General features: G+C 38.1%; 3 protein-coding genes across 3 annotated transcripts; 2 read left to right on the top strand and 1 right to left on the bottom strand.

Annotated features, from left to right (window-relative positions):
* The first annotated feature begins 1,820 nt into the window (after positions 1 to 1,820).
* On the top strand, positions 1,821 to 14,114 carry LOC145500713 (2-(3-amino-3-carboxypropyl)histidine synthase subunit 2-like). The gene is made up of 16 exons (XM_081480237.1): positions 1,821 to 2,137; positions 2,468 to 2,580; positions 3,171 to 3,248; positions 4,055 to 4,197; positions 4,693 to 4,945; positions 6,848 to 6,965; positions 7,192 to 7,265; positions 8,197 to 8,264; positions 8,825 to 8,883; positions 9,815 to 9,925; positions 10,078 to 10,130; positions 10,419 to 10,471; positions 11,464 to 11,498; positions 12,090 to 12,177; positions 12,878 to 12,946; positions 13,340 to 14,114. Exons 1-16 carry the CDS (start codon positions 1,967 to 1,969, stop codon positions 13,495 to 13,497), a joined length of 1,644 nt encoding a protein of 547 aa, XP_081336363.1. The 5' UTR covers positions 1,821 to 1,966; the 3' UTR covers positions 13,498 to 14,114.
* Positions 14,115 to 14,215: 101 nt separating this feature from the next.
* Positions 14,216 to 16,256, top strand: LOC145500718 (uncharacterized). Its single transcript, XM_081480242.1, has one exon. The coding sequence runs from the start codon at positions 14,812 to 14,814 to the stop codon at positions 15,445 to 15,447; it is 636 nt and encodes a 211-aa protein (XP_081336368.1). The 5' UTR covers positions 14,216 to 14,811; the 3' UTR covers positions 15,448 to 16,256.
* An 83-nt stretch (positions 16,257 to 16,339) lies between these two features.
* LOC145500715 (cyclin-C-like) lies at positions 16,340 to 20,058 on the bottom strand. The gene is made up of 2 exons (XM_081480240.1): positions 19,421 to 20,058; positions 16,340 to 17,922 (listed from the first exon to the last, which is right to left on the bottom strand). Exons 1-2 carry the CDS (start codon positions 19,823 to 19,825, stop codon positions 17,482 to 17,484), a joined length of 846 nt encoding a protein of 281 aa, XP_081336366.1. The 5' UTR covers positions 19,826 to 20,058; the 3' UTR covers positions 16,340 to 17,481.
* Positions 20,059 to 23,495: the final 3,437 nt, after the last annotated feature.

The following is a 23,495-nucleotide window of genomic DNA, read 5'->3' as shown; positions in this document are numbered from 1 at the left end:
TAATGATAAAATGAAAGACTAGAGCCTGTTATGTGAAGTGCTAAAAAAAAGTTATAGTCACTTTCTGAATAAGATCATAGTATCCTAGAATAGTCCTTCCTCGTTCTTTTTGTGAGAACCCGAAATATCCATACTACAAAGGGATTGTAAAAATTCGTACGGACAGTAAAACTACCCGAATTGACTTTCTTTACGCGATCGATGAAAAAGCAGAAACGACCAATGTGCTTATGTACGGCGAAAAATAAACCCGCTGTTAACCGGTTTTCCAACAGATGATACACAGAAATTATTATGTGGTAGTATACAAGTGTTGTCACAGCGGCTTTCGAATTGTCTACCTGCAGCCATGCAGATCTCAAGCCAGCAGGACTGCTGATAAATTATGAAGCTGTTGATCAGTACCTGTTGAATGTTTGAGAATTATTCATAACCCGAACCAACCAACTCAATTCAACAGGTGATGAGCAGATGTCAATTAGACTTGCTAAGCTTTACTCGGGACGGCCTCTGGCAATTTAAGTCAAGGGGCTTTTTTCGCGGACGAATTTTCAATTTCCAGTAGAGCTTAACGACAAGAAGGATAGATTTAAGACTGAACTGAAACATATGCCGGGTTTCAAAATGCTGCATTGTAATTTATTAAACCCATTTCGCGCAGATTTTGTGATACCATGCAGTTCCTAGCCAATAAATTTTTTAATCAATTTATCTATTAGAAGTGCAAAGTCCGACAAATTATAATACCTGTATAACTACTCAAACGGAAAAATCCGCAAACTTTTGTTAACCTGCCAATATCTGCTCCCAGGGTAGCTAAGGGACATAAACGGGAACGAACGAACCAAACAAAGGCCCAACAGGTGGAGATCCATAACAGGTGCGGCGAAAGGAAAGTTGTTGGGTTTGTTGTGTGTTTTGGGGTGTTAAAGGCATAGAGGCTCAGTGCAAGAAAAATAAATTGGTAGCAAAATGCCATCATGTTGAGCTCCATATTTATGTGCTTCCCCGCAAACATAACCTCCTGTATTCTGCTCCAAGGGAACACATTTTTAATCACAGAGGAAAAAGCGTGAAACGTAAATGTTTCTTCCCATTTGTTTTTCTGGTCAATGCTGCGCTTTTGTCTGTCGGACTACTTATTCTAATTTTCTCTAAGAAGAAAAAACGTTCTATCCTGATTCTGGCCGCGCTTTTCGTGTTTTTTAGACTGGTTGCGTGTATGCAAAGTACACAAGATCTGTTAAGTATTTTCCGGTCCATCATTTACGGTCAATATATTTACACGTTTTAATTGCTTTTTATTTGATTCGTGACTCGGTTCATTTCACTCAGGGAACAAGAATGAAATTTTTGTAATCTACTTGTTATTAAATCATCTGCGCGCAGATATAAAATTATTGACCAATCGCAACACATAAAAGATCTCATTGATGCTATAAAAGCTTTTTTGTGGAGACTCGTTCATTCCATATTCATATAATTTCCTTGTGTGACTTGTTGTTTACGTTTCAGGCAATTCAAACAACTTATCCCCTATTACTGAGCAGCTGTTCCAAAGTTGAACGGAAACCTAGATAAAAAAAAAGAGAGTGTCTCTTTTTTTCGCAGGAAAAGCCTTTTGGAAGAACATTTTCCTTTGTGAACCTACTTTCCCATCGAGTCCTGGAAACGCTTTCGTGACGTGCGCAAGAGATCAAATTCAGTTCCCTGTCCTCTCTCAACTTGTCTCTCAGGGGCTCATAATTTCAAATTTAGACCCAAGTGCAATTTTTCTCATTACATAGTCGACATAGTCCTATCCCGCACCTGACTTTTAATTTGCGTGATTGAAGTCTAGCGTGCCTCGCTTGCAACAGACAGAGGACTCGGGACGCGCCGGTACGCGCGGGATTCCGCGCGCGGATTCGGGACTAGGTAGACTGGCCCACCAAAACTCGGTCAGCGGAAGCTTTCTAAAAACAAAATGGCCGAAGCCGAAAAGGCATCTGCGGTGCAGTTTAGTGGCGGCGAGAGAGAAGTCATTGAAAGAAAATTAGATGTCTCTACCGATGCTCTAGATACAAGGAAAGACATAAGTGATTTTTATGAAATTTCGAGATGCGTGAATGTCATAAAAAGTCGTGGTTTTGAGAAGGTGATCACGAGTTTATTTCAGTTCTTCCAAACTTTCTGTAACTGATCGATATAAACACAGAGAAAAGTTTTTCTACGTCTTTTAGAAAATACTGTAAGGAGAAGAAAAATATCATTCGAGTATTTTGATTTATTCCAAAATATAAATTATCTTCGTTTGGTCGTCACTTTGTCTACAACTCGCATGAGCCTGTTCTATTCATAATTAGTCATAAAAGTGCAGCTTATCTAGGATGGATTTTATCACAGGATATTCCCTTAATACGTATATTTCTTCTATTATATACTGGACTTAACCTACACAATCTAATCTTTAGTTCTTTTTTCTCAGGTCGCTCTCCAGTTTCCGGACTCACTGTTAATTGACTCTGCAGCTGTTGCTTCATTGATTGAGAAAAACACTGGAAAGAAAGTATTTGTGTTGGCTGACACTTCATATGGAAGGTATGTGAAATATCCTGCTAATCTGAAATGCTGACGGTGATAGGTAGTCTTATCATCTATCCTATGATATTAGTGTTTTTATTCCCATGATCATTAGTTTGCTTGATGCTATGGTCAGTGACATTTTGAGGAGAAACTCATTCATTTACACTATATTAAATTCCTATGTTGGTGACAAGTTTGCTAGCAGTCTGTGATGAAAATAACAAAGTAAATGGATTAGGCCTAAGAATATCGTTTAGGAGTTTGTCTGGTGTGATGTTCCAGGTGATGGTAAAATAATGTGGTCTTGAAAAGGACTGAACATTATTTGTTTAGTGACTGACATTTTCACAGCCTGAGAGGAGGTAGAGCTGCACATGTAATCTGCAGAAAATCATTACAGGTGTAGCTCTTAAGACTTAGTTTTGTTGACTAAGTCATGAATATATTGCTTTTATGGGGTAAAAATAGCAAGCTCTAGGAACATGGCTTTCGACGTGCACTTTCTTACAGGGTGTTTTCTAAAATCTTTTGGGAATCTTGTTCCTGTAGAGGATTTTGTTTTAGCCTTTAAAGTCATGATGATTATTACATTCCGTCCTTTTCAGTTGCTGTGTAGATGAAGTGGCAGCAGAACATGTTCAGGCTGATGTGATCATTCACTATGGCAGAGCTTGTTTGAGTCAGTAAGTAACTCAAAAATATTTGAGAAAAACAAAAACTAGATGCTATGGTGACCAGAAAATCAACTCTGGTTAGAGAGTTCAACTCTTTCAAAAGGTGACTTTCTCCAAGAATAACAGGGGAAAAGCTGGACCTTTTCCAGGTGGAAAATGTAGTCCATCTGAAGATCAGGTTTAAACTTCAGAATATTATTTTTTGAGTGTGAGTTATGACATGCTGAAGGACAGAAAGCATTGATGTGACATTGCTGGGTGATAAGTTAATACAGAGCTGAGAATGAGAGCCAGTCTCTTCCCATCACCCAGCTGCCATGTTTATCTGTTAGCAACAACAAAACTTACTTTTCGTAGAAAATTTTCAAAGCTTTCGTGAACAATATTGAATAATTATTATACTAGTTTTACATCCAGATAAATGAGTTTATTCTACTTGTAGTGCAGGGATTGGATTTTTATACATTTGCAGAAAATTTAAAAAAGTAAAAAAAAAATTCAATATTTAGAGAGGAAGCCGCATCAGCGTTAGCTGGTTTTCATGCAGGTCCTACATCCTGGTTGAAATGGAAATTGGAAATGTTGGTTTTTGTGGAGGGAGGAAAAAACTGATTAGTACCCAGAGAAAAACCTCCTAAGCAAGGCAAGAATTGACAACAAACTCAACACACATGTGGCACTGAGCCGCAATCAAATGCAGGCCACATTGATTGGTGGGAGGCTAGTAGTCTCACCACTATGCTGTACCAACCCCTGGCCCTATTGCACCTGTTAGTAAATATGTGGTTATTAGTAGGCAGCATATCTCTTGACAGGACCCGGAGACTTCCAGTGTTGCATATATTTGGCAAATGGCCAGTCAGCATTCCAAGCTGTTTGGAGAACTTTAAAAAGTTATTTCCAGATCCTGCAGTTAAAGTGGTGGTGTTTTCAGATGTGGTATACAATCACTGCATGGGTGAGGAAAGCTAAATGTTTAATTATTATTGATCTGCTTGACACTGACAAATCATGATGTTTTTGCAATAACCGAATTAGAGAAAAAATGTTTCATCTGTCAATCACCAAGTTTGTTTTCTGACAGCTTTTGGAAGCGATAAACCATTTTTTAGACAAGTGTGGTTGCAATTACACATGAGCAGAATATTATTTGTAGGCAGTTATTTGCTGCCAGGTCATGAGGTGGGCTCTCAGCGAAAGAAAAGGAAGGAAAAATGTGTTGAATGATAATTAATAACGATTAATATGTAATATAATTTATGTAACGTAAAGTTTTCGCATAGTTTTTATCAAACAGTTTTGTAGACTCGAAACTTCTTTTAACTACTTTAGTTAGCACTTTTTACAGTCAATTCTAAGTCATTGTTTATGTTCAAAATTGTGTAGTTAACTTTTCATTACTATAATTTGGTATGATATTTTTAACTGGATTAATATTTTATTTTGCTCTCAGGAGATGTCCAGGATGCTATCAAATGTATTTATCCAAATGTGATATTCACAAAGTTGACTTACTCCGCTTTTGAAAAGGAAGAGAATTTTCCTGCAAATCTAAATCTAGAAAATAAGCAAAATATTGAAGAGGGCAATCCTCAGGACATCACCTCTACAACGAAATTAGTAAGTAACTCAGTGGAAACAGATGTTGACATGGCTTCACCAGAAGACAGGAATGAAGATCCAGTAAACAATGGCTATTTTTGTAGGTAAGTAAAATTTAATAAATTATAAAACATGCATTTCTGTCCTGAGAAAGATACATTGGTATGTAGCCTCCTTTGCAAATACTCTTTGGACCCGTCACAAGACTTGCCCCTCTTTATTTATAGTCTGGGAGCAAATGTCGTAAAATTAAGTCCCATGGGAATTTCGTACTGAAAGCAAGCCACCAGTCTAAAAGTGTTCATTAGGGTCTAGTAAACATGAAAAGTTTTGGCGGCAACTCTGCAACTTGCTAGGACGTGTTTTAAGGAGGGTTGAAAATCAGACGTACATGAGCCAACATGAAAACGAGGCTGCTGCATTAAATTCTTTATAACCTCATCAATTACCATTGGTTGACCACCAAACTTGGCAGAAATTCGTAAAATGATTATTTATTGACAACTGCTGATTATGAAGTGATCACGTGATTTTTTAGCATAGAAACGAGGCTGGAATAGAATATTACATATTACTATATTTAATGTTTGCAAAAGCCTGTAAAACTTATTCCAAATTGGCAGAAATATGCAATTTGATCATTTAGTGACAGCTGCTGATTATGAGGTGGTCACCTGACCTAGCATCAAAGCGAGGCTGGACCAGAAAAACGCATGTAACCTTTTTTAAATGTTCACAATAGCTTGTCAAACTTTCTCAAAATTAATCCCTCTATGACAAGGTTGCACTGATGATATTCTCATTTGTCACGTGGTCAAATTTCCTGCACGGAAACGAGGCTCCAAGCAACCATTCATTTTATGATAAATTTACACTCGTAGCAACCTACATCATAACAATAATAATAATAATAATAATAATAATGATAATAATAATAATATAATAATCATATATCTTAATTGACCACTCCCTCAATGCGGCTTTTCAGAGCCAATAAAACCAAATGTTGAAACAAATAATGCTACATAATTAAAATAAGACAAAAATGATGGTAAAACAGGATTAGGTACACAATCATTGTTCCAAACCATCAACTGGTAGTGTGCTTGTAGTATGACTTGGTGCAGAGCTGCCTTAGTTGTGGTAATCTGCCAAGTTTGGTGGTTAACTGATAATAATTGATGAGGTAACAAAGAATTTAATGCACCAGCCTCGTTTTCATGTTGGCTCATATATGTCTGATTTTCAACCCTCCTGAAAACGCGTCCTAGCAAGTTTTAGAGTTGCCACCAAAACTTTTCATGTTTACTAGACCCTAATGAACTCTTTTAGATTGGTGGCTTGCTTTCAGCACGAAATTCCCACAGGATTACATTTGCTCCCGGACTATTACGACCTGTTACCACTGGGATGGAGGTGGGGGAACTCAGTGACAGGGAGTTGGGAAGTCCTTGTTTGGGTTTGAAATTTGGAATCTGAGGAGTTATGGAGGTTAAAAAGTCTGTGTTAACTGTTATTTAAGTGAAACATTTTGACAAGAATATATTGGGGTTTGTACCTCCCCATTCCTAGCAAGGAGGGAATTTTGGCCTTAGGTGCACATGTGTAAAAGGGAAGAACATTGAAAGGTATATGTATCAAAAATGGTCAGAGAAAGCTGAAGGGTCATGAGCCAGTGACGGTGCTTAAACTTAATCAGTTTCCAGAGTCTGAAGTGATTAGGGATCCTTGATAGGATGCTAGTCTGTTAGAAGCTATCCACAGCAGCATTAAGGCAGTTTCCGACAGTAGTATTAGTAAGTGTAATTTTCTGCTGGCTGAGTGAAATGAAATAAGTGGAAAACATTTTTCACATGCACCAATGGGGTCCAGGAATAGGTGATGTAAGCCCTTTATGCCATAATGTGATTATTGTCGCAACCATGGCTTCTGTGACATTTTAAGCAGTTAGGGGTATTCTTGCCCTATTCTTAATAATAATACCAGCTCATTTCTATCATTTGTAGATTTGGACGAGAATTCAGTATTCCTGCAGATGCACAGTTGGAGGAGTATAATGTGTTTTACATTGGTGGGGAAAGTTTGTGTTTAAGAAACTTAATGATGTCCTATAACAAATGTCAGGTACTTAAGAATTGCTGTCCTTAAACATTTTGCTGAATCTAGTAGCTAAAAGAATTCTCACTTTCTAACTGGTTTATAACCACAGGCAAACTCAGCTTGGTTTTAGGACCTGCTGGCGTATACTTAATAGCACAGCGTTCGTAACTGCAGATTTTTCCATACTCAGCTGTACACTTCGACGGTAACATTAACTTAGGAGTGTGTTTTATGTTTCATTATTTTGTAGTTTTATTCATATGATCCATGTACCAATGTTGGAAGAAAAGAGACACTGAATGTCAATAAGGCACTTATGAAAAGGTAGGTGCTACCATCAAGACCTTGTAATTTTCTGTTAGTGGTTACCAATGTTAGCTAACAAAGTTTAACACAGGTGGCCCAGACCATGGAACAGTATGGATATCCTGTACTAACAATACATCAAAAAAGCTAGATCCATGTAAGGCACCAAATTACTAGTTCCTTTTTGAGGCCTAATATTTTTGTTGTGCAATTTTCTGAGGAACCATTTTGGGGCAATTATAACTCATAGTCATATTTCAAACATATCAATTGAAAGCAGTGTTCGGTGAGATGAAGTCTCTGAATACATATTATTGACTATTATTATATGGCTGCGTCTCACAGGGACTGGGAACTACCGAATTCACGAATTTGATTGGCTGGAATCGATATTGACCGCGGTCTAGATTTTCCCATCTAGACTGTAATCTACACCATTTTCTTTTATTTTCTCAATCATTTATGAAAGTGCCAAAAAGTCTGATGACAAAAAAAAAAAAGTAAAGAGGACAAGCAAATTTCGGCAGGTTTAAGTTAAACTCATTGCCGTTCACGAGCAAAATGTCAGCAAACCAGTTACATTAAACGAATGAAAGTTTTCTTCTTTGCCATATAATAAACATCTTATTAACCGAGCTAAGTCAGTCTGTATGGGAGAATCTTGACCTCAGTCAAGATTCTCCCATACAGACCTCCTGCTCAGTTAATAAGAGCTAAGTAGTGAATTTGCATTCCTGTAGCAGCCAATCTATGCCTTATGAGTGAAAAACATTACCTAGGACATATTTAATTCTTGAGGAGAATGGGGATTTGCCAGTGTCATGGACGGGGACCAGAATAAAGTGGCCATAATAATGAGGTGGCTGTAGTGAATTAACAGGGTGGCCAAAAGGCGGGGTTATGTACACTGAAGTTGTAATTGTCTTCTTTTTTTGTTTGCACTATTTAGGTATTACATGATCCAACGAGCTAAAGATGCCCAAGTAGTTGGAATTGTGGTTGGAACATTAGGAGTAGGTAATTAAATTGATCCATTAATTTATTAATTTTCAATTATTTGTGAAGGAAATAGATGTAAATCACTTAACAGCAAATGTCTTGGACTTCCGTATTGGAATTAGAATTCTGTTGCATCTTGAACTTATCTTTTAACACTTCAGCTTTTGCTCATTAGACTGGGGAATCAATTCTAAGGTAAATTGATGATTAAATTTATGTTGCTTTGTGTCATCCTTTCCAGAATTTTAATTTGTTTTTACAGGTGATTTGGTCAGGGTGTAATAATATGAGAATGATCATGAGGTTAGGAACCTTTATGATCTCAGTTTGGGAGTTATTTTTTTATTTCAACTGTATGTGGTTCATTTTCTTTGAGTTAGTTTACTTTGTATCCCTTTTCACCAATAATAATATTATATATATTATTCCCCAGGGGACATTTAGTTACCTTACACTAAGAAAACAAACCACATACTGTTGAAATCAAAAATTAACTGAGATCAAAAATTGCTTCAAGAAACATGTTTTGCTCACCCATGTTGGCAGCACGAAAACTAAAAGACATTTTGTTTTGACAGCTGACTACTTGAAAGTTATTGAACGAATGAAACAAGTTATAAAGATGGCTGGAAAAAAGGTACTTTTAATATAGAACATTATTATTATGAATAATAGCTCAGATAAGCTAAATCAGGCAAACAATGAAGGCAAACCTCCTCTGTTGGTGACCTCTGAGACATGGTCAACTGTCTTACTAGGGGTGTTCAACCATGGGTCTTGTAATATTTTCGTTGAATTTCACAGGTCTCACAGTTTGTCTCAAAGTCCTGATTTGTCTGTTTGTTTTTATAAATGACATCTGAATGTCTCACACTTGCAATTAAAACACTTTGAAGCCTCGATCTTGCAAATTATAAAAGGGTTGGATTCTGCTGTGTGCTAAAGAATCCTTCCTGGTGACCAATATTGTGTTGTTCCAGAAAATATCCATACCCCTCCCACAGAAGGTTTTTTAGCTTTAACCCCCCCCCCCCCACCCCCACCCCTCCGGAAATTCCATTTTAGTGTTATACTTTCCTTCAAAAAAGTGGGCTTTTAAATAACCGCCTCCCCCTTGGAATTTCCGTTAACCTTCCTTGGGGTGGGTATGGATATTTTCTGGAACTAAACATTACAAACAACCATTTGGAGTGGGTCAGAATGAGTGTGGCTGGTTGGGAGGCAAAATGTTAACTTTGAACAGTGGAATGTATCGGAAAGAAAATTGGTGATGCATCTAGTTGTCCCAACAGAAGTCATTCATGCTCAGCCACTGAGCTAATGTATGGTGCAGATCCATACTGATTTTTTAGAATAACTTTAGGGAGCAAAATTTCAAAACAATATCCATGGGGAGCATGGCCCCAGATGCCTCCAGACGCTAAGCTTGTGCCTTCAGTGCTCATTTCAGAAAATCAGTCACCATTTATTTATCCTGTAGACATCTGCACTTGGAAATGTTATGTCCCTGATAATAATCCACATACATGTACATGTAATTAAGGGATATCATCTCATCTATTTTTCAGTCTTATTTATTTGTCATGGGGAAGCTTAATGTGGCAAAAATGGCCAACTTCATGGAGGTCGATGTGTTTGTGTTAGTTGCATGTCCTGAAAATACACTGATTGATTCCAAGGTATGTCAGCCATAATGTGAAATAAACATTACAAGTCTTTACTTTATCCAGTGACAAATGATTGTATCCTGGTTAAAATAAATAACTAAATTACATAATTTCGAGAAGAAGCCAGATCAGCCTCAGCTGGTTTTGTTTATTTTCATACACAGGAATTCTACAAACCAATAGTGACTCCTTTTGAAATGGAGATAGCATGCCTAAGGTATGAAACATGAAATTGCAAATGAATGTTACTGTTTTTTCACTACCAGTCTTTACCAGTGGTTATCTTCATGGCATAAAAGGTTACCATAGTAACAGTACAACTTGTTAAAAACACCCTGAATTTTAGTTTTAATTTGTAATTTAAAAATGGCACTTGATAAAGAGTGATAGTATTGATGCGTCAAAGTATTACTGCTGGAAAATGCTGGAAACTATTGCCAGCCACTTTAACAACATTTTGTTATCTCCATTTCAAATCTTTGTAATATATTTTGTTAATCTACAGCACGCGAGACTGGACAGGAGACTATATCACAGATTTTAGAGACCTTCTACCAGGTTTGGTGTTTTGAACTAGAGCTGTAACATGTAACATTGTGCTTTTTTTCCTTTGCTATTATGTCAAATTTTAAACAATGTAAATTTCAATTATGTAACCTTCAAACTCACACGAACGAGAAGTGAAATTTTTCAAGATAATTTTAGTTTCAAATATTTGTTTGAAAAACTTTAATCCTTGAAAGTTCCAGGTACATTGATCAAATTAAGTATGGTCCATGGCAGCTATTTGTCTGTTGTAAAAGACAGATTGGCTGGATTCCCTTCAACACCAACCTGATGGAAAATCAGTTATTATATTATTGCAGGATTTTTTAAACTGAATATGAGTACAGTATCTGCATGGGTATTTGTACAGTAGATGCACGCGATTTTTTAGATAAGTTCTTTTTTCTCACTTTTGTCCAAGTCTTGGAATCAAGTTAGGTTCACGAAAAAGAAAGTAATAAAACGTCAACATTTGCGTGACAATGGGTGGAACTATTTCACCTGGTGGTATTCCATTCTCCATTACGAAGATTTAGGAAATTTTTAAGGAATTGAGAATTTTATTTTCCAAAATTTATACACCTCTCAGACTAAAATTATGCCACATGCTTATTGAAAATATAGATTTACATAGAAGTATGTGGGTTGCTTAGCTCCCAATAACTGCTAAAAAAGAGCACTTGACAAACTATATTAAGCCAGTGTTGAAGGGAATCCAGCCAATCTGTATGCTTGGTGAAATTATCGTGTGAAGAGACGTATTACAATTTGCGTCACCACGTTATTACAAATTGCGTAGACTAACGTTCATTACAAAATGCTGCAACACTTATTACAAAATGCGTCGTTTGCATTTAATACAAAATACTGCAGGTAATTACAAACTGCTGCAACTTTTATTACAAAATGCGTAAGGTATTACAAAATGCGTAGTTATTACAAAATGCCGCAGAACACAGTGGTTGATTAAGACAGTTTGGTTTTCTTGTCATTGTTGTTTACAGGGTCAAGTGTCTCTGTTGATCTGGTTGGGGAAGAGGTAAGGAAATGACTTGAAGAGAAAATTACAGATAGCTGTATGCCAGTAGTTCCAGTGTGAGCAGCTGGCCTTCACATTAGATCCAGGGGGTGGCCATTTGAGATACCTATCCTCACTGCTGAAAAAAAAAAATACCAAAAGCAACCACATGTTTTGCCCTTGTATGGAAGTGGAACTTCATTAGCTCAGTGGGCCATTTTCTGAGTTACCTTATGCCTCTGTTTCAAAACGAGTCCTTGTCAGTGTTGTGCAAAACCTTTCATATGTGAATAAGTTTGATTTGCATGACAATTAACCTGTAGGGGAAACACACTTTTATATTAATGGTTCGCAGGAAGACTCGTTTTGACACCGAGGCAAAGGGCAGCTCAGAAATGGCCTAGAACTACTGCTCATTAAAACCAGCTTGATCCTGATCAGATTTTCAGCTTATGTAGAGCATTGAAACTCCAGAATTTTAAGAACATTAAGTTACTGTATTGAAACTATTTTATAGCAAGTGTAAGAACTCGAGAAATTACAGAAACAATTGGTAATTGGTAAATGTGAAAAAGATCCAAATACACCTGCAAATTTTGTATCATTTTACAGAGTATGGACGATTCCAGTGACATACCAGATGTATCTTTAATAACTGGGCATTTAAGACCCACGTACAAATCATCAGACGTGGAAACAGGTGTGGTAATTAAGCTGTGATACTTGATGTGATTGAACTTATGTCAGCTGTCATTGTTTTACTAAGTGCTGGGAGAACCGCTGATCCGATAGGACATTTCCGAGTTACCTTGTGTCTCTGTTTCAAAACAAGTCTTTGTGCAAAACCTTTCTTATGAAAATGTGTTTGATTTAAATGAATATGAACCTGTAGGCGGAAGGCATTTTCATATGAATGGTTTTGCATGAAGGCTCATTTTGACACAGAGGTAAAAGCCAAGTCAGAAATGGCCTATTAGCCTGTGAAACAATGACCTATAGTCTGTGTTCAGGTGTGTTAGTGATCAGAAGGTGGAAATGCAGCCAACTTTCTAACACCTGATAAATCTTCAGATTACAGTTTCAAACCCCATAGGCCTTCGAACCTCCCTGTTGCTATTATACCTGTGTTACCCACACCCTTTTGGTCTGCACATCCAGATAGACATTGGGACTTTTAACAATAGTCACTTTAATTGATAAATATTGATACAGGGTGTCATCTTCTTTGTTTAACTGTTATCGATGCTGGCCATGAAATAGAAAACTACTAGTAGTGGTATATATGTCACTAATGTGTTTTTTACTGAGCGAAATTCGAACTCTTTTAGTTGCAGTAGAGTATGTAAGATGCTGATGTGAAAATATCCAAAATAAATTTTGTTTGAATGTGATTTTTGTAGGAGTTTCTTCATCATTGGTTGAGCGGAATCAAGAAACAACTTTGTCGACTCAGCACCACACTTCAGCAGGTTTGAACAAACCTTGTAATATTAGGTGTCTGCAAGTAGTTTGGTAGCAGCAACATTAGGTGCTTCTCTCATATTCGCTAATGATTATTTTAAAATGCAGAAAGTCCTGGGAGGAAGGTTTTGGAAAAAAGTAAGTCATCTTAAACCCTTCCCATCATTTTGTTTGAGTCCCTTTGAGTCTCAAGTGAGATGCCACTTGACAAAAGGTGTAACCTACGAAGGGATATTTTGTTGTTGCATCATTAAATTCTCAGAACAAGTTATTTTTAGCACTAAGGAGAACTGAGCAAATTATCAGCCATGGCCAATAATTCATGAGCATCAGTAAAACTTGACTGTTACTGAAAAGAGTACTTTTGGTTTGAGAGTGATCGCTTTTGATTTGGTTTATAGTGGAATACCTTGCATCCAGATCATGGAAAGGACTGGAACAGAAACAAGGTGAAACGCCTGTGATTAAAGCAGTACAGGGCAGAGAAGGCATTGCAGCTGGGTACTCACACGAGAAGGGCCTAAATCAAGACAGCCAGGAAAACCCTTCCAGTCAATGATCAACGGGACATCTTTATGGGCAGGGTCCAAATGAAAGAACAGTGGTCAGCTCCTGGATCGGGGGTGTGGCACATTAACCATGAGGCCACCACGTCACTTGTTCTCCAGCTTTATGAAAAGCAAAAGGAACCTGGATTGTTGTTCGCCGATCAAATGTTATAAAACTCACAAAGCGATGATGCTGTCATGGAATAATTCTCAGCAACTTGTTGTCTTTTCTTTTTTCCTTTAGGAAGTTGATAGAAAGGTCTTGGGAACGAAGTTCAATTTAGACAGGTCAGAGAATTCGATTTCTAAATGGCCTATGTTGAAGACAACCATGGTTAAAGAATGAAACTCTTGTAAAAAAAAAGAAAATAATAGGAATCTGAAATAAATTATTTATAACTGAGAGTGGCCTGCTGTAATACAATTCGTTGATTCTTTAAAATTTTAGAGAGTGTAACCAAACATTAAACATAAATGAAACAAACCCCAGACTTGAAAAAAAAAACATACTGGAAAATGAATTTTACAGATTTTATTCAAAGCCTGTGTTTGAGTAGGCTGCGAACACAGACGTGTTTCCGGCTGTCAATAGACGATTTACATGATGGCGTCATTCAACTACAACTACCAGAATCCTTCACTCTTCTGTTTCTTATGCTAATTAGGACAATTGTTATTTAAACCCCACTGGGAATTCAAAATTCAAATAGTAAAGAAAAAACGAAAGGAACTCTGCTAGTTGTAGTCAAATGACGACAACGTGCAAATCTTGGTACGTTGTTCAGTTCCACTGCTTTTACCATCCAGTACGCAACAGTTTGACTTAAGTTTTTTTGAATGTTTTTTTTTTGTTGGCTTTGGTCGAAAGTAATGGCGATCTTTTCATTTTTTTTTTTGGAGGGGGGAGGGCCGCTTTTTTTTAGCGAAGGCAGTTGAGGGGTGAGGGGGTTGCAACCGCTCCTGCTAGATCGCCATTTTCCACGGACAGTGTTGCTACTAAAGCCTAGACCGCGACACCCACGACTCTCAGAGAAACCTTTTTGATGTCCCGCGTTTTTGTTTCAAACGCGTGAAACGACTGCGTCGAAAACGTTGCTCTGAAAGTGGGGAAAGAGATTCGATTGGTGGGGGATTGGTACTGAAGGCCGCAAAAGGAAAAATAAAGAGCAATGTGATTCAGATTGACCCCATAATTAAAATTTTCAAACCAAAAAATTTTATATCAAAGCGTAACAAACGTAAAATAATGTAATTACAATCACGATGTGTCGCGAACGCTCTGAACAAGGAACATTAGGGGTCTGGGAAAGAACACTGGTTCCAAGATGGCGGTTCGGCCGGTAGTTCGCATCTTAGCATTTGGCGATAGTCTGACGGAAGGTTGGTGCGATTTTGGGACGAAATTCCACCCCTATACCCGTAAATTACAAACTCTTATTCAGTCCCTATCCAAATCTGTTGATGTTGTAAACAGGGGTGTCAGCGGAGAAAGAACCGACCAAATGAGTGATAGACTTCCTTTAGTGTTGAACAGAGATGGACCATTTGACCTTGTGATTATCTTGGGAGGCACTAACGACCTTGGTTTATCTTTAAATAAGGACGGTGAGCCTTTGTTTCGACGCTTAAGATCCCTCCATGAGCTAGCACTCCGATACTCGCCATTATCTGTAGCAGTGACAATTCCGGAAACAGGTTACGAAGTTATGGACCGATTCACAGCTGTGAAAGAGAAACGTTTGCAAGTGAACGCTCTTTTGAAAACATACGTGCAAGACTGTGGTGGTAAAATGATTCTGTCTGACTTATCAGCAAAGCTGCCACGGGAATCTCTGAGTCACGAAGATCGCAGAAAGTTCTGGAAAGATGACCTCCACTTCACTCCGGCGGGGTATGACAGAATTGGTGAAATAATTTTCGAGGATATTAAACATTACTTCATAGAAAGCGAGGAAACATGAAGTCGACTATTTGACCAATCCACAAGTTTTCGCACGTTACCATGAGGAATATAGTCCATTGTTAGGTATGGTTTAGTCAGACGCTCACACCCTCAGGCAGGCCTTTTTTTTCTCCCCCTCCCTGCTCCCCTTCCCGTAGGAAGGTTACCCCATGGCTAAGCCCCGCTTTTAAAGTGCAAATGCTAACATGTTATCAAGCTGGAATTACCAGAGCAGCAAGGTGAAAAGAAGTCCAACGTCAATGCAGTATGTGGCTACCAAAGTTAAGGCAAAAATTTTGTGTTATTGAATATTAGTATTATAGAAGAATTAGAGGTGAAATTTGAACTGGCAAAACATGTTTGTAACATATTGTAATTATTTTTACCCTGGAATATAATAATATATTATAGTATCATCACAGAAGTTACTGTACACAAATGAAGACACAACCAAATATTACAGTGCTCCTGACGATGTTATTGCGTAAGCCACAAATAAACAACAAATAAATTTATGTCTGCGGCATCCCTTGGCTGTTAGTGTTACTAAACATACATCAATAAAACAGTCTAGGAGGTACTTTTAGAGACCAAGGGGCAGTTAATCAGGGCTTGTGGAAAAAATTGCATTGGAAAAGAACTCTTGGCATTAGCCTTGATAAGTTGCAAGCTAGTTCCAGTCCAATATTGAGAATATGAAAATGGTCGATCAACTACCTGTTGGTCTCCTACAATGCTTGGGGGTAATCAGAGAGCTGTTTGTGCCAACTTCCTGTCACACTGTAGGGCCTAAATGGTAATAGTCCATTCATGAAATCCTATTTTAGTGCCTGAAAATGCGTTTTCAGGCAAATAAATTGTTCTATTAACACCTTTATTGGAATGAAAAGAGAGGATGCACATACTCTCAATGGAAGTTCCTCTTCTTTTAATCTTGACATAGTAAAATTACAATAAGGAAAAAAGACTCAAGATATTCACTTTTCACAAGTGAGTGATAGCATTATCAAATAGAAAATATAAGTCTAAAATATTACGTCAAGTAGCAGAATATAAATCCAGTTACATGTAAATACTTTCAGAAAAAAAGCTGTCGAATAGAAATTTTAGTAACATTGAGAACTTCACAAACTTCAACAAAGGAAATACAGGAAAAGTGACTATTAGATGCAGCAAAAAAAAAAAAAAAAAAATCGAAGAAAAGAAAAGAGCAGAACAGAAATACAGAGCTTTAGCACACTATGACTTGAATATTTAAGGTAATTTGAAACACTACATGCAATGTGACACGGAAGTTTCTACGTAGCAAGTAGTGTAATCAACTGTCCTAATGCTGTTAAATTGTTAACACACTGGGGGAAGATCACTGGCAGGCACGTCCTGAAACATAAGCCCCACAGGGCTGACAATTCTCTTTCCCACCTTTGTTTCATGTATCCAGGTCCCACTTTGTCAGGTAAGAAAGGACCCATTTTGATTCCCCACTTCTCCCCCCCCCCCCCCCCACACCCAGTCCATTTGAATTTTTCTGGATCTGTTACCAGTCTTGACTAATACATGGCTAAGGTTGCCTAGACAGCCGTGGTCTTACACTGCTTTCAAATGTGCAAGATACAACAGTCACAATTACAACATTGGAATCATTACAAGAAAGAAGTAAGGTTGGCACAAAACAGAGACAGTAAATAGAGTAGCTGGTATATAGGGCTGGGTGTTACATTTTTAATCCAGCCATTCAAACAAAAAGAAATAACTTAACCCTCACAATAGGTTCTGTGTAGAACCCTGTCACAAAGACTTGTCTTAAAATAATTAAAATGGTCATGGTTTTTGTGTTGGAATGTCAAAGCTATCCATCCAGCAACTTTTTCCATGGAATTATTGATTTTTAAAGCTGTTTTAAAAACCCTTAGAAGTGCCATAAATGAGGCTTCTACAAAGGGCCTATAGTAGAACATACTGAAAACTTGCAATGATATTATTATGAAGTTCAGCTTTGAAACATTGTGATGCATATTTCCGGCATTTAAAATAGAACAGGATAACTTCAATTTTAAGATTCTGGTGGCACAGGTGACGGAGTCTGGCCAGGTGTGGCCGATGTAGGTCGTATTTTAGGTTTTGGTGCTCTACTCAGAATAGCTGATATTTCAGTTCTTTCATCGTAACTCTTCCAAAGTTCATACAGCTGTAAAATCTCCTGAGTGATTTCCAGCACTTTGTCCATATCAACGGACAGATCGGCAAACCACTGCTTGGAATCTTTCTGTTGAATGACGCACGCCATGTAAATGGCAGCCAATGCAATTTGGTAAGGAGGGTAGATGAGAGAGACATCAGTTCGCAAACTGTCATTCAAGATACGCCAAGCAATTGGTAGAATGGCATCTTCCATTCCAAGGTCGGCAACATACTGTGTGAGAGGTCGATAAGGATGGTATACAATCAAACAACAGTCCATCATCTCTAATAAGAAGAATTCACATTCCAGAACCTGCAAGAAGAAGATGTAAATGAGCTGAGTTATTTAGGTCATTTAGTTTGTAAGCCAAATACTTGTGAAAACAGTAACACTTCTCATCAGGTGGTATATATATTTTGGTGACCAAAATAATCATTATTTCTTTTGATGGAACACTGAACAATTCAAGTGGGAGAGTAAACATCAGGAGAACTCAGTATTGTTGAAAGGAATTTGTCTTCTGAACTTGTTTGGGCTTAAATTGATGTACACCTGAAAAAAATTAGGATTGTTCAAGAATAACCAGAATCTGGAACTTACTCACAGGCAGAATGGACTTAGCTAATGCTACTCTCACTAGTTTCAATTATAACATAACTAAAGCAAAGCGCGCGCTCTGATTGGTTAATTTAGCGTCTACTATTTGCCCATGGGTGTACGCTGCTGACGTGTGTGCTAATGTTTACAAAGCAAATCTTTTGACAGACGTTGTTTCCAAAGTAATGGCCAACGTCCTTCTCCCAGAAATGCGAAACTGTCTTCACAGTTGTCTGAAGATGAAACTTTATTGATTTACTGGTGTGCAGTCGGTTGTCATGAACGAATTTTCACGCGCTTGTTTTCTCTCGTCATGTAAGACTACACAAACATTTTTTGGTGAGGTAGCTCAATAAAAGGACTTCTGTTGTTCCTATGTCTCAATGTTATGTCATAAAACAAATGGTAAATGCCATAGCGTGCACTATTGAGTTATGGATGCACTTGGGAGGTTTGCTAAGCACTCAAGAAGCTAGAGTCGCACTCGGCTATCACCTCATGCGACTCTTACGCTTCTTTCATGCTTAGCAACCTCCCGCGTGCATCCATAACTCAATAGTACACGCTATGGCATTTACCATTTGTTAAATCTCTTCTTTATGACTACTACTCTCGTGCTGTCAGAATGAACTACAATCCAGACAATCCTATAACGTTTAAAATCATCTGTTTGAATTTCAACTCCACAAGATTTCTAGACGTACCAATAACGTGCTGCATGTAATGTTTCTTTCTTTTTACTTATATTTTATTTCTGGGCCCGCAGTAATTGGCTACTTAGCTGTTGCGATGTCCCTGCCAAACCTCTACATATTGATTGTAATGTGTTTTTTTTGTTTTTTTGTTTTTTTTTGTTTTTGGCATCATAAAGGCAAAGCTAATAAAATAAAAATCAAATAGATAAAATTATGGACAATGAAAATTAGCCAATGAGAATGTGCAAATTTCTGCAGTTATCGTAAAAAATGAAATAGTGTGTCACAGTCATCATCTCAAAAGAGTAATTTCAGCAATCACAACTGGGAATGTTGTTACCATTACTGATAACATTAAGCTTAATTAAGCTTGATTATTGTGTTGGATTAAGTTTACAAATAAAAACTGTGAAATAGAGTGTGTTTTTCAATATAAACCTCCGCCTTCAGCAGCTGATAATCATCATCTCTCTCAACCTCATTCACGATACAAAATATTTCTAATGATGATGGCTTACTTGAGACATTCTGTAGGGAAACTGCTCGCCGGGAAAAGCAAAAGAGAACTTGTTTTTTACAACAGTATTACAAGCTGCAGTGAAGCGATTGTTGGATATCACACCGCACTCCTCTGTCTTATGGGCTAAATAAGTGCATGTCGGAGCCATAAGGAGCGAATCTATACTCTTCAAAGAATTCCTCGCATAAAATCTTTTGTAATAGAGCGTAGCTGTGGCAATGACTTGCTGTCGCAGCTTCAAATGTTCGCCTAAAGCTTGGATGAAGTTGATGAAAAAAATGTGGATCTTTTTGTAGTCCTCTTCCTTCAGGTATTGGTAGTCACGCTGTCTTTCAAGTTGAATTTCTTCACGGTCAAGGAGCCATTGATTGCAGTGAGAAGAAAGCCAAAAGTTCGCCGCCATTTTGGACAAAGCGCAAATGGCTAGATTCCAGTCTTTCCGTTTTCAACACGGTCAATTTATTTCCCGTTCGTGTAAGGCATTTTCTTCCTCCTCTCCCCAACCGAAGAAGAAGTGGGTATATTTTCTCGCAAAATTCTTTGCTAATTGTTTCTCCTAACTGGCCGGTCTCTTTTGACAATGGATTCAGCTGCAGCTTAAGATAAATTAATCCAGTTGATTGTGGTGTAGATGGGGCCCTGGAGCCACAACCCTAAGAATATTTCCATAAGGAAATTTTCTGCGAAGGAGAAGTGTAAACATTTCCAGCAAGTAGGAAAGTTAATAATAAAGTGTATTATCGTTTGTCACACGATATAGTCACTTTAGATGTAGATCGCGACGTTTCGACTGCTTACTGCTAGTCTTCTTCAGGCGATAAGGTCGACTGATTGCACGATATCATTTATATCACAAAGGTCGACTGTGATTGGTGCATTTCGATCCTCCTATTGTTCCATTGTTCCGACGAGTAGCTGTTCCCTCAGTGGTCCGCTGTTGTACCGTTCTCCTGTTGTTGTGTTTTTTGATCGTGGGCATCCATGCTTCAGGAATTTCAATTCCACTATCCCTGTTGATGTTATTAGGGTGAAGTCTTATGTGAATAGCTTCCTTGACCCTACGTGTGTACCAGTGAGGATCTTGATCAATAAACTTGACCTCATTCCAGATAGGATAGTGGCCGGTCTCGTGGGTGTGTTCAGAAACGGCGGAGGTCTGGGTACGGGCGAGTCGTATATCCCTGTCGTGTTCTTTGATCCTCTCCTGCATAGATCTCCCTGTTTCTCCGATGTAGACTTTGCCGCACTCACAGGGAATCCTGTAGACAACACCATCTTGTTTAGCCGGGTTGACGGTGTCCTTTGGTCGCACTAAGTGTGACCGAAGTGTCGTGTCGGACTTAAAGACGGTGCGAATGCCTTGTTGTTCTAGGCAGCGGCGGAGAGACTCCGAAACTCCTTGGACATAAGGTAAAACGGCGGTGGATTTAAATTCCGCGACGGGCTCTCTTCTTGGGGTTGTTCGTGCCTTTGTGATCCTCTGTACAAACGAGGAAGGATATCCGTTAGTAGGAAAGTTGTTTTAAAAATATTTATTTGTTGGCTACTTGTCTTCTTGGCCATGATGGTCCAGATTAATTCTGACAAATTGGGTTGTTGTTTTGTCCCTGAAAAATCACCTCTCATGGTCCACGAAAAAAAAAATTCTTTGCAACTTGGCTAACTTTCTAGTCTCCTGCAACTTTCGGTTATTCATTATTCTCAAAGCAAAACGCGATCACGAGAAGAGACTTCGAGGAGGAGCACGAGCTCCTTTCCCGAAAGGCGCCTGGTAATGGAGCCTAATGCCGATTAGTGTAACAACTCAAGGAAAATTCGAGTTCTGAAGGAATGAATTACAAACTACAGCTACTACGTAAAAACAATACTGATCAAATTTGAGGGAAAACCTTACTGAAAAGGCCACAGTTAAGATTTTCATTTGTCTGTGAAACCGAGTCACAATTTGAAAAATCGCAAGTGTAATTCTTAGCCATACAGCAAATCTATGTTCTTCAAATCAGGTGACCAAAAAAACCTTCTTTTCCCTGCAACTCATTAAATACTCAGATTGTCAAGCACTCTCAACTTATTGGACATCGAACTTTACACTTTTCCCGTACATTTTGCTGCAAGATGGCGCCAGAAACCATGAAAGGATCTACTCCCGGTGTCAACATAATTGTTAGTCTTGTCAGAGCAAGGATGCACATATCAACAGTTTCTGCAGAACAGAGTAAACTTTGATTAAATCACTGCTTATTTATTTGCCACACAAAAAGTAGAACTAACACCAATGAAAGGATTTTTTATAATAATATAAGGAAAACCTGGCAAGGGTACCGGAAAAGAAAGGTGCGGCCCCCTCACTTAAAATAAACTAAGTTGAGTTGAATGCAAGCCATGCATAGAATCAGTAGTTATCGAAGAGTAATAGCTATTTCCAACGGTCATGGTTCTAATGGTGCTTTGGCTGCAAGAGGTATGGATTGCTAAGAATGGCGAGAACCGTATCTTTTCCTTGTCTTTGTGATGTTCCTGCGAGGAATTCGTTCAGTTGTCCAATCGTCTTCTCAGTTGCTAAGATCTTCTCGGAAAGGCTTGGCGACTGGAATCTGCTTATAATTTTAGTGGGTACGACATTCTTGATCATTTGTCTCAGGATTTGGTGACTTGCGATAAGCTTGTGAGCACTTGTGACTAGTGTAAAATAAAAAATATGAAAATGGCTGGAACACAGAATATCAGAAGAAAAACAAGGACAGCGAAAAAGGACGAGAAAAAATGATTAAGATGTAAACTGGAAAAGAAATCAGTAGAGATCGTAGAACAAGTACCTGAAAACTGCTAAATGAATGAATAAGTAATTGTAGTTAGGTGTACCCAATTAGTGTACATTGTATGCTAGCGACTTCGACACGTTCTTATCTTACTCATCCGATTAATCTGGATGACTGAGATTTTGTAGAAAACGAAAAAAAAAACGTGCTAATGGTACTTTTTCAAAGTTTCCTTTAATGATATATTCTCCACAATGCTGCAATATCTCACCAACAGCAATGCGTGTTCGAGCTGACATGTTCCTAGGGGCAGAACTCTAACATGACGCTTTAATTATCTTTACTGAGTCTTTCACGTGAGCTTTAAAGTCACGGCACTTGAACACGTTCCCCTCCCCTGTCAGGCACGACTTAGACATGCGCATGATTTCTTGGTCTTTTATCACGTGATCTCAGATGTTGACACCTGTCATTTCACCAATCACACTGTCAACGGCATCAAAGGATTCTCCCACTGAGTCTTGGTCTTATCCTAGTACCAGGACTTCACCCGCACGGATCACGTGGCCTGTAAAAGGTTTAAGGAGAACGTCAACGGAGAAATATAAAGAGACAACCAGAATTTAGTATAAACCTACAAGCGTTCTATCACGAATGCCGTTCGCTGATTGGCTACACTACTTACGATCTGTTCTGTGACAGATAGTGAGTAGTGTAGCAGTGAGTGCTTGTTAAAAGATGACGGCCGCTTCTTGGCGTTTTCGAAGTGTCTGTGAGGAGGATTTGAATAAATTTTTGAACGACTAGTAGATTTATACCAAAACAATTAGATTATTCGCTCTCGATTTCCACACCATAGAAATCTCGAGCTCATAATCTAATTGTTTAATAGACCATCCTCGGTGCGAGAGCACGTCAGGTTGGAGGTAGTCTAGTTCAATGTCTATCTATTAACTTGAGTGAATGATAAAAATATTGTATCGAGAGGAAAAGCGTTTTACATCGTGTAGTGGTGTGAATATATACTGGTACGTTTCTTAGTCAGTGAGTTATATGAATTACAATGGGTAGTCAGACGCCATGCATGTATTTGGTAACGAAGAAATAATTAAGCAGAATTTTTTTTCTACCTGTTTTAGATATATATTTCCATCAGTGATTCAACTGATCTGGATAAAGTTTGAATGGTCTCGCTCATAGCTCTCAGTTTTTCTGTTAATAACAAACATGTCAGAAGTTAGTCACTAATAACTTATATTTATTTTGTGGATGTGCATATTTGACGAGATCTAGAGGAGATGAGGTTTGTATATG

This window comes from Orbicella franksi, chromosome 10 (assembly GCF_964199315.1).
Source record: "Orbicella franksi chromosome 10, jaOrbFran1.1, whole genome shotgun sequence".
NCBI classification, from domain to species: Eukaryota; Metazoa; Cnidaria; class Anthozoa; order Scleractinia; family Merulinidae; genus Orbicella; species Orbicella franksi.
This window is presented reverse-complemented; position numbering and strand designations above follow the sequence as displayed.

Bases quoted from the DNA above. Each gene is read 5' to 3' on its own strand.
- LOC145500713 (XM_081480237.1), top strand. From the start codon at position 1,967: ATGGCCGAAGCCGAAAAGGCATCTGCGGTGCAGTTTAGTGGCGGCGAG. The intron at 6,966-7,191 runs GTACTTAAGAAT...ATTATTTTGTAG, and splicing joins TGTCCTATAACAAATGTCAG to TTTTATTCATATGATCCATG. The intron at 12,178-12,877 runs GTGTGGTAATTA...TGATTTTTGTAG, and splicing joins ATCATCAGACGTGGAAACAG to GAGTTTCTTCATCATTGGTT.
- LOC145500718 (XM_081480242.1), top strand. From the start codon at position 14,812: ATGGCGGTTCGGCCGGTAGTTCGCATCTTAGCATTTGGCGATAGTCTG.
- LOC145500715 (XM_081480240.1), bottom strand. From the start codon at position 19,825: ATGGCGGCGAACTTTTGGCTTTCTTCTCACTGCAATCAATGGCTCCTT. The intron at 17,923-19,420 runs GTAAGCCATCAT...TTCTTCTTGCAG, and splicing joins TTCCCTACAGAATGTCTCAA to GTTCTGGAATGTGAATTCTT.